This window comes from Melanostigma gelatinosum (genome assembly GCF_949748355.1).
Source record: "Melanostigma gelatinosum genome assembly, chromosome: 9".
Lineage (NCBI taxonomy): Eukaryota > Metazoa > Chordata > Actinopteri > Perciformes > Zoarcidae > Melanostigma > Melanostigma gelatinosum.
This window is the reverse complement of record NC_136642.1, coordinates 14,411,341-14,421,938: the sequence shown is the minus strand read 5'-3', so window position 1 is coordinate 14,421,938 and position 10,598 is coordinate 14,411,341. Positions and strand designations below refer to the sequence as shown.

Below are 10,598 nucleotides of genomic sequence, written 5' to 3'. Positions count from 1 at the left end.
TCATCAGAGCGTATAACACGGGAGAAAACATGGAATGTGTTTAGAGACATGCTGGCTGGAAATATTGCCCTTCCAGTGTCCGCAGCCCAAAGGCTTGCTGTTGCTTTGCCTTTTGACTTGTACACTCCTGCCAAAATGAGCAACCCAATGTAAAAAAAAAAAAAAAAAAAAAAACTTTCCTTAGAAGTAATTTTCAGTTGAGAGAGAGAGCAGAAAGAGAGAGCAGAGCACCTAGAGAAATGGTTGAGAAGGCTGCTGTGCAAGCTTTTATATGTTTGCTCGACCCCGATCAATATCATCACGGGAACCATATTTTCCCGCCCCACAACGTGGGAACTATCAGTGGTTCTCGCACTACTATAGTTATGGTTATCTTAGGTTAGGGCCCGAAAGCTTTTTGAAGATTATAAAATTGCATGTTATAGTGACCAAAACAAATGTGTGTAAAATGTTGATATTTCGTATGTGTTTTATACAGCTCAAACAGCCTGGGGTCAAATTGAGCCCAAAGAACGCCAAAGCATACAGGACATTGAAACCATATCATCATGTTAATTTGATGTTGTCCCCATTAAATTAGGAAAAGTCATTAAATATGAAGCAAAACAAAATTATGTCAATCATTTATTTAGAGACGTTAAACATTGAATGGGGTCAAATTGACCCCGAAAGTAACAGGAGGGTTAAAAGCATTTGAATGCAGCATATGTATTGTAGCTGGCTGAAGTGGAGCTTACGTTACCTACACAGTGTAATCAAACACATTTTACAAGCTCACCATATCTTTTTTTATGCCAAATCAAAATATGAAAGGCGGCAAGTAACTTCAGCGGTCGGATGACTGTAGAGGAGTAAAAAGTACAACATTTCTGTACAACAAGCATCTCAAAATTGTACTTACAGTAAGTGAGTAAACCTCGTTAGTGACTCTCCATAACTGTAACACTCAAATGAGCATAGTTGCGGTTGTTTCATACAGTTCAGTGTAGCCCGGGCACCACTGATAGACATTAGTATCCTGCCCTCTAGTGGTGGAAGGAGTCACACACAGGCTTTCTGTAAACTATGACGTAAGGCTCTATGGAAGACCAGAGGATTGATGAAATGCCTTTATTGCATGACATGCATCTTCCCAACTCTCAGAATCCCAAATCCTCATCTCCATGTTCAGCATGATGCATTTGCTCTGGCTTTGTTGACCAATACAGAGCTCTGCAACAGATAAGGATAAAGTGTAAATCAGTATATGACACCAACTGCTATCTGCCTTTCGGGTGCAGATTGACTTCACATTTATAAGGTTCTTTGCTGTTTGTGTCTCATATTGTAGAAATAAAAGATTTGTTTTACCCCAGGGAGAGGAACAGCAGCAGAAGCAAAGCAGTTAAACAGGCAGCGAGAAGCGGTGGCGAGGGGAGGAGGAGGGAGGGGGGCGAACCAGCAGGCTCAGGGAGTAACCGTCCTTCTGGGAGCAGAGACAGGTCGAATAGCTCCTGCAGCTCTGTGTGGCCTTCCACAACCTGGGGGGTCACTTATACCGAGAGAGAGAGAAAGAATACAGGGGAGAATTTCAACTCACATTGAGGACAGAAAACAACAAGTAATGATGAAGGAATAGGGAGAGTGATAAAAGAAAAACACAGTTTATTGAGTAAAAACGTTTTATTTATACTTTGACATTCATTTGAAACTATGTCATAGAGAAGAAGAAAAGTGAAAGAAAACAAAAGTCTGTCCTTAATGCAATGAAGCCTCGTAAGAATTTACATAGATGCTTAGGAAAGATACAGATGTACTGATACAGTTCATATTATGCACTTATGCAAAGCTGTATGATATGCATATCTATATATTGATATTCATAAATAAGAATCCACTCATTTACATACATACGTACCAATACATTTCATTTTGTTTCAACTGTCAATATTTCTTAGGAATGGAGGAATGATTTTTTTCTCCATGCTTCTAATTTACTTTCAATTTGTTTATACCGTGGCTTCCCATTCCCCCCCCCCCCCCCCAAAGCTGTTCTCAATATTCTAACCCTATTTATTCTGCATCTGTATCTTCTACGCATATTCTCTCCTTAAGTGTGAAGGCGTAGTTTTGTCCACCCATTCATCAGTACTAATCACAGTTTTCAATTCTTTCTCCTAAAAGTGGTGCATCTAGTTACCTGCGAGATAGTAGTAAAGCCTGACAATGGAGTGTTGGCCTGAGTAGATCTCACACTTGTAGGTGCCCTGATGCTGCAAGCTGGTTGAAGGGATGGAATAGAGCCTGTCCACCCCCGCAGTCACTTCTTTGAACTGGTCCACCAGCTGGGTTTTCTCCTGTCCAGGCATACATTTTTACAAATTCTGATCATTTATGATAATCTGCAAGGATGCAAAGACAGATTTCATACTGTATGTGCTGACGTAATAGTTTTGGGTAATACACCGGTATTCACTTTCTTGTTAGAAGTTAGATGAGAAGATTGATGCCACTCTAGTAAGCGTAATTATGAATCTCAATGTATTTCCTCACAAGACCCGCCCTGCTTTCGGCAGAGACGATTGGTTCAGGTTAGGCCTTAACCGTGAGAAGTCAGGATAGCCCATTGGTGAGGGCATACAACTGGCTACAACTAGCAGCCAGTTAGCTTAGCGTAAAGACCGAAAATAGGGGGGAAAAGCTAGTGTGACTTTGTCAGCAGGTAACATCAACCTACCGGCACTTCTAAAGCTCACTAATTAGTCCCCCCCCCCAACACACACACACACACTCCTTTTTAGACTTTGTTTATTATTTTCTTAAACAAATGAGACTGTATGTGTTGAATAGTGAGCTTTGGAGGCGCTGGTGTAACGTCTTCACTAAGCAGCCCCTTGACCCTGTATTGTGTTGGGTTTGTTTGGCGTACCTCTTCTGCAACACTCCAGATCACCTCGATGTTGTCTGGTAAGTGAAATGGCACTTCGCACCATATTTGGCTCCGACTGTTCTCCGTTACGTTCATTTCTTTAACTGACACAAACATACAGCCACACACACACACACACACACAGACAACAGTCACAGGGCTCTTGCAGTCTGAGCCTTCCTTAATGATAATACTGAAGCCCAGTCTCTGAGGAATGGAGTAAAAGCGATGATGTGCTAAACAGTGGCTGTGCTGTACAGGGTTGATATGAATACCATCGTGTGTGGGAGTCAACTGTCACCTTGCATGAAGAAGCCAAGGACTTAAAGAGTACCTTGGGGGCTCCGTGCAAAATATATAATATGAGGAAATAAAACCTTCCCTTGGTCTCTTTTTCAAATTTCAACTTTCTGCTAAGAGCATTTCAAGGATCAAGAGTGGATGCTTATGAGCGTGAGAATATAGTTATGCAAGGACGTGTCAAGTCTGGATTAGAACACCTTTTCCTATTTAGAAATTGTGATGCAAAGGTGTCACTAACCCAATATGTTGGATTATTAATACTCACATGGACAGTCGAGAGGGAATTCACAGGAGTCGTAGCGGCAGGTAATACAGTTGTATACTGCACCTGCACTCTGAAAACCTGATGGGTGCAGGAAACTAACACTGATACAAGATATTTTGTTAATAATGACGGTTACTGAAGAGATAAAGAAAATACACTCACCACAAGGAGGGATGCATCCAGAGACTGTGAAAACAAAAGGATAGTTAACGTAGATTGATAAATGCTATTTCGATCAGATTCAGTGCCAACATCCAGAGGTATGAGTCAGTTCAACCAGACTGCTTCCTTGAAAGTATTTGAAAGGCTGTAATACCGTAACTAGCTTATTACAGCGAGTACAGAGATCTGAGGGAGCTGTAATGACCTAATATGGGCCTTACCAATGATGAAAAGATGAAGGAAAAGGGGACCATGTCTCACCTCTAGGCAGTTTGGAGGCAGCTGCGATGAAATTGTCTGCTGCCGTCTGCAACCTTTCCTCATACACTGTGTCTGATGGATGGAGAGGAGGAGGAAGACTGAAATATTGGGCTAAACACATACTGGTGAATCGTGTGCTTCAGGGCATCATTTTGAAATCTCATTTCTAACTCTCCTCCGTTTCGGACCAATTCTGATGCTCTAAAGACTCATTTAATTGTGCAGTTATTACCTTTATTCAGCTTCTCGTGGAACTCTTCCACCATGGGCAGGATTTCTGCATCCAGAAGTTCTTTCAGTTGTTTGTCGTAACCTCCACCTGCAAGAGGGACACAGCTATTACTGTGTACATAATGTTTTTGTGTTTGCCTTGAAGAAAGATTCTAAAACATTAACAAAAAAGGTATCAAAAAAGATCATTTTCCGCACCCACTCTTGCAGCCTCAATCACTCTCTCATTTTTGTTGAATATACGGTCCAGCTTCCTGAAGCAGCCGTCAACATATCTAACATTGTGTTCAGTCAAAATGTGACCCCAACACAGGCGACCACTGTCTGAAACGTCCACAAAGCACTGAAAGCAGCTCAGCGAGGTCCCGAACAGCAAGCTAACGCACACGAGACACAAAGCAGAGGTGCACATTTTGCAGCATGAGCAACAAACTCAAACAAAGGTTTCTATGCAAACTGTTTGTATTCAAATCCTGGGCTCATAGTGACACACCATTGTGGCAATTCCAAGGATGCATATAATTCAGTATTTTGAAAAAAAACAAAGGTTTGACTATGAATTTTAGGTACATATATCCCACATGAAATTTAACATGAGATGTTAAAAATGTTCTGCTCCGGTTGCTCAACATGCTCGAGTTTTAATGGAGTGTATCACAGACTCCCCTCCATTCTATTGTCTCCCCCGATTTCCTGCTGCCTCAATGCACCAGTTTTACTGCAGAGCTCAGAGCTCAGCGAGCCAAGGTGGGAGGCGGCGGTGTAGGGGAAAGGGGAGAGGGGTAGATAAAGAGGGAGTTAAATGCTTAAGCAGTCGAGGGACAAAGTGGAAAGCGTGCTGGCAAGAAAACTCAAAAGAAATACACAAAGAGTAAAAGTCTAATTGGTGGTGTGGGGATGGCGAGACGGAGAGTGACAGCCAAGTAGGAAGAGAAAAAAAAGGAACAAAAGGATCATCAATAGAATAATGAGCGGCGAGAGAGAGACGGCGCATATTCTTGCTGGTGGAGTTAAGGAAATTTTAGAAGTAGTGAAATACTGTTAGAGAAAATGAAGCGAGGAGGAACAAAGAGGGTGCAAGAGGCAAGAGAGGACGTGTAAGTGACAGACAGAGGCAGAGGAGGAGGAAGAGGGAACGGGACTACAAATCAAGTCGACCGCCTCATCACATCCTGTATCCCCCACTCGGTCTCCCATCCCCCCCCCCCTCTCCTCCCTGGTCCCTCATTCCCCGTGCATCTCCATGGCAACCAGACAGGGTGCCTAATACATGAACTTAATATATTTCCAGTGGCGGGGTGAGCTGGGTACTAATGCATTCAGCCGTCTCCACACAGACAAGCCAATCAATATTAGGCAAGAGTCTCCTCCAGGACTGAGAAAATCCCAAATACGTGTCTGTGGTGCGTTTGAGTACATTTTACAATGTATTGCTACAAGGCACTTTGATAAAAATCTTCTCATGACCATTTATAAATTTAATCATTACAATTTCAAGTTGTACAAAAAAGAAATAAGGCTATATATGAAAGATGACACTGTTTTGTCAAAGAAAGCTAAATAATCTTCACAAGATGTTTTCAATTACACTTATTTTAAGAACTGGTGCTTCATGTAAAAACATCCAGCCTTTTGGCTCAGTGTAGCACAGATATAATGCATGAACTGTAGAAAAATGAAATTGAGATTGCAAATTTAACACCTGTGGAGTTTTTCGGGTGAGAAAGACTTATTTAAAAAAAATTAAAACATACATTACAACAACCTTTTTTGGCATATTTTATTAACATACTGAGATAGAATACAGGGCACAAAACATGCACATGATGTTCAAATAACCTCTCTTTCTGAAAGTGGCATAACTGACGGGGTCACAACCCTCGGCTGTCTTCCTATTAGCCCCCATTGAGGGCTATAAACACAAAGCCAGCCAATAGGGTTGGCCCCCTGAGTGTCCGTGCTGCAGGAGGAGGGGTGTTCTTCTTCATCATCATCATGACAGGTAAACATATTCTGAAAACAGTCACTGTACTGAAGAAACCCACAGCTGGGTACTAAGATAAATTACAGCTATAGAAGAAAACATGACATTGCATCCTCTGAGTTTTCTTGTATTGTAAACAGTCTGTGAGAACAAGGGAAACAAAACACACCACTTTCTGGGGAGAAAGAAATTCCGTCATGTAATAATTAAATACAAAAATGCCCCTTTTCTGTAGGACGTTGAAACTGAATGCAGCCCTGTTCCCGAGGACCTCACCTGTGACCTGCTTTGACCTCACAGGTTAAGGGTCTCAGGGACAGAGGGGCATACTGAGAAATTAAAATACACAGGGAGGCTTTAAATATGTATTCTAAGTACAAAAAGGCAACACAGAGGTAAAACGTATTTAAAGAAAGAACCGCAGAGCCGCTGCACCGAGACAAAGACACGACCGCATCTGACATTTGGATTCTGCGGCACCGACTGGTCTCCTTGCTTGCCGCAGATCACAAGCAAAACTAAATCAGATCAATTAAAACATAATCATCACATATTTGTCACTAATCTTTTGCCTTGCAGTGCAGCAATGACGAGTAAAGTAACATTTTTTCACAGCGAGGCTCAAATAATCTCAGCAATGCAGCAGTTGAGCACACTGTGGAGGAGACAAACTCATTTAGGAGAAACAATTCATTTTAAACTGTTTATATATCGTGGCCGTTTTTGAACATGATTTATTGAGCTAGCACTGACAAATTACAGTCTTTTCTGAGCTCAGTGCTCTGAGAGGGCTTTAAAAATAACCTCAATACGTGTGTAAAAAATTAGTCTGGAATTTAAATGTCAAAGAAAGGGACGGTTATCTTAGGTTTCTTGGTAATTGCCCGAACCTTTTCCTCTATGTAAGACATAAATAGGAGAATCTTTGCCTAAAACGTCACTTATGTGTCATAAAAACCGATAATTATCTTTAGTTCTTGAGAATTGCTGTGGTTTAATCAGTCACAACTCCCTGTAAGGACCATTTTTATTAAGTTTTGTAAGAGGAATTTACAGGAATATACAGTATATACAAATGTCGCACTTATTAATAAGTCATAATATGTTTTAATGGTCCAATACCTTTCTTCTGACTTACCAGTTAAGATGAAACGAGAGCAGGACAAGGTGGGCACATAAGACACAAATCCACCTGTAAATGTAAAGTAAACATGACGACACTTTAGACAACAATATCAAACTGGAGCCTTTTTATAAACCCTAACATATCAATGTAAAACTTTCTATATCTTTTGGCGATGACGGAAAGAAAATGAACTGCTAGAAATATCAGAAGCCAATGCTGCCCCCACTGGTAGACAGACAGAATGACACATGCCGACTGGGGAAGACTGAATATGTTCATATGTTGTGGAAAAGGGAAATACATTTTACACATTTTGTGACTCATCATGTAAAACACCTCGCGTCGAATCTGAATAAAAGGTGCCTGCGTCATATTCTGCATCAAATTGAACCGCATTAATGCACATTACGTATTACTACAGTTATTACTTTGTGAGCTACAGGCCTCAACGATTTTGGAATATAGAGGTGTGATTTTTCAGATTGTCTCAGTTAATGTTGCATGTGGCAGACGTGGCAGCCGGATCAGACCACAGGGAACAGCACACATTTGTCATAAATTCACCGGGAAATTAATCGTGGATTTTTCTGCGGAAGAGGTTGCTTTCAGGTTTGTTTAAAATACTGTCATTCATATCAATAAAACAAAACTGTCAAGTATTCATGCAAAATCTCATAGCACAACAGACATGAAAATGTCTCCCTACCTCAGCTCTTTCCCTCTTTTCGTTGTCGTTACATTGCCATCCTCGTCACAGACATACCTCACCTAATCAAACATGTCAAGTCAAACACTGGCCAACTCAACCTCCCAGTTCGATATAAACTGGTGGAGTGTGCCGTGTTCGTCTTAGTGTCCGAATGTTTGTATGTTTTGACACCATCCAATTGTCCTCTTTTTTATTATTGTTATACTGCACCAAGAAAAGAAAGAAAGAAAGAAAAGAGATGATAATTTCTATGTTGAACACATTCGTGATAATTTCAGCAGGACAAGACAAGACAATTAAATTCCTTGACAGCTGTTCATTTGACTAATTTCCCTGCCAGATGTATTTAATTATAACGGCGTGCATTTCACACACCTATTTTCCTCTGAGATTTACAAATAACATAAAAGTCATAAAAGTGTGAATTAAAACGAGATGCAAATCAGACACGAAACGTAAAATATGACCTGCCGACAACATGCAGTCTGGACACGAGTTGAAAGGCTCTTCAGTGTGTGCAAACACATTCACATTCATACTACAAATATACACACAGGTAGAAGAGTGCGCACATGCATGCACGTACATCAAAACATGACTGGTTCCATTGCTGTCAAAGGAAAGGATATGAAAAATTAGCGATGAAAAAGTTTCAGACAAAAATGCATGTCAGCTCTGCATAAAAAATAAATAAAAAACACTCCTTAATCTGCATTCACCTCGTTAGTGAAAATGTAAAAAAGAAAATCACCTTACAGTCAGCCTCTTCTTTTCCTTTCCCAGTCAGAGTGAGTCTGTGTTTCCTCTCTCTCTCTCTCTGTGTGATGGTCTATGCTGGGGCCAGACAGAGAGCCCAGCGGCAGGTAGGTTACAGACAATAGTATTGATTCCATTTCCCTGCTCTCTACCTACCTGCCTGACTAACACCAACATCTATACAGCCGCTCACCTTCTGTCTCCGCAGGGCTGCCATCACAAACGCTCAGAGCTGCAAACAAGAGGAAAATAAAAAGCAGAGTAAAAAGCGTGCTTCACATGCGTACGCTTGTACGCCAAACCTCCCGGTGCACATGCTATCCAACACTTACAGACGACACACACACAGACTCATTTACCCTCCGTGCTGCATTCATGGTCTCTAGTCGTCTCTCTTTGCTTTCATTGTACCTCAAAGTCTCCTCTCTTCCTTCCTCTCTCCCTCTGTTACACTCTAGTCGTCATCCTGCCATCTCCCCCCTTTTCCTCTCACGTTTTTCAAGCCTTACGTGTCTACTAGCCCCCCCCCCCCCCCATACACACTCCAGTCTGTGAGCTACGCGTGTGTGTGAACGATGGAAACAGAGTGAATAAGAATGCAGCGAGTGCACGCATGTGTGTGTTTTTATGTGTGCCTATGAAAGAGGAACAGTGTGTGTGTTTGTGAGAGAGCGAGGGAGACGACGGGGGGAGGGAGGTAGGGTGGCGGAGAGGCTAGCAGAAAGTGGGGATGGAGGGGGAGGGTCAGAATCTCTAATAGAATGAGAATAGAGAGAAAATATGAAGCCCAGGAGTCTCGTGAACCCGAGAGCCTGACATTACTGCCTCCTCCTATGTGTACAGCAATCATACCATCATCACATTGATTACAGGATTTATGGTGTTGATCCAACACAACTGTAAATTGCAGCGGGAGTGACATCAAACACATTAAATGAACCCACGGTGGAAAGCGTTGCCAATTATGAGAATGTGTCTTGATTATACAGCTTAACACCAGAGGTGGACAATATGCAGTTCGGTACAATCAAACTGATCCAAATGGAGGCTGTTTAAACGCAATGAAAGACTGAGAAAGACACCCACACTCTGTGTTGCATGCATGCATACATAAAGAAATGTTATGTTGTGTAATATTTTACAATTCTCTCATATTTTTATACATTTATTATTTCTGCCCAGCTGCTCAGTCCGTTCACGTCTAAAGGCAGTTTGATTCTAACGTATGTGCTCCTCTCCGAGAGGACAGAGCGTGTAAGTTGGATAACAGAAGCATATGGCCCTGAGAGAATCTGAGTAAATCTAATTTAGACCCACTGATTGGCTGTCGGTTCAGCGAGATGGAGCATAAACACTACACTTGATGTGCAAGCATCATTCATGGCACCCAAGTGTTGTACAACAGAGAATATCACCAACGTGTCACACATGTAGAGCAAAGGAGGGTAAACTGGAAAAGAGAATCCTTTGTTTTTGGCCTGAAGGAGCGAGTGGTGACTGAGGCTTGGGATAACCAGCAATCCATCAGAAAGACGTTAACACCAATCTAACAAAAATGAGGGTTTTAAATTGAGAAAAGGACAAGTAAGCACATCGAGCGCTTGTGGCATTTAGTGGGAATTTTAAAACCTGTCTCACTGAATAGCAATAACTGACATCTACATATGATGGGAATCGATTGAGACAAACTCGTCTTCACCTTCTTTCAAAGGGCTTTCAGATGAGGCTTCGGTTTCATAAATATGCACGACGAGCAGCCAACCTTTCAGAAATGTAGGTCAGAATAAAAACACTACACTATACATTCATAATACCTCATGAATATTCACGACGTACTCACATTGCCTATAGACTGGTCTGTGTCAAAATAGCAGCGGTTATTCTCGACACAGT

At 41.6% G+C, this 10,598-nt stretch overlaps 1 protein-coding gene across 1 annotated transcript; it reads right to left on the bottom strand.

Annotated features, from left to right (window-relative positions):
- Window positions 1-688: 688 nt before the first annotated feature.
- On the bottom strand, window positions 689-4,608 carry spaca6 (sperm acrosome associated 6). The gene is made up of 9 exons (XM_079275245.1): window positions 4,329-4,608; window positions 4,132-4,218; window positions 3,900-3,971; window positions 3,639-3,662; window positions 3,477-3,554; window positions 2,909-3,012; window positions 2,180-2,336; window positions 1,351-1,531; window positions 689-1,212 (listed from the first exon to the last, which is right to left on the bottom strand). The coding sequence occupies exons 1-9, from the start codon at window positions 4,540-4,542 to the stop codon at window positions 1,140-1,142; spliced, it is 990 nt and encodes a 329-aa protein (XP_079131371.1). The 5' UTR covers window positions 4,543-4,608; the 3' UTR covers window positions 689-1,139.
- Window positions 4,609-10,598: the final 5,990 nt, after the last annotated feature.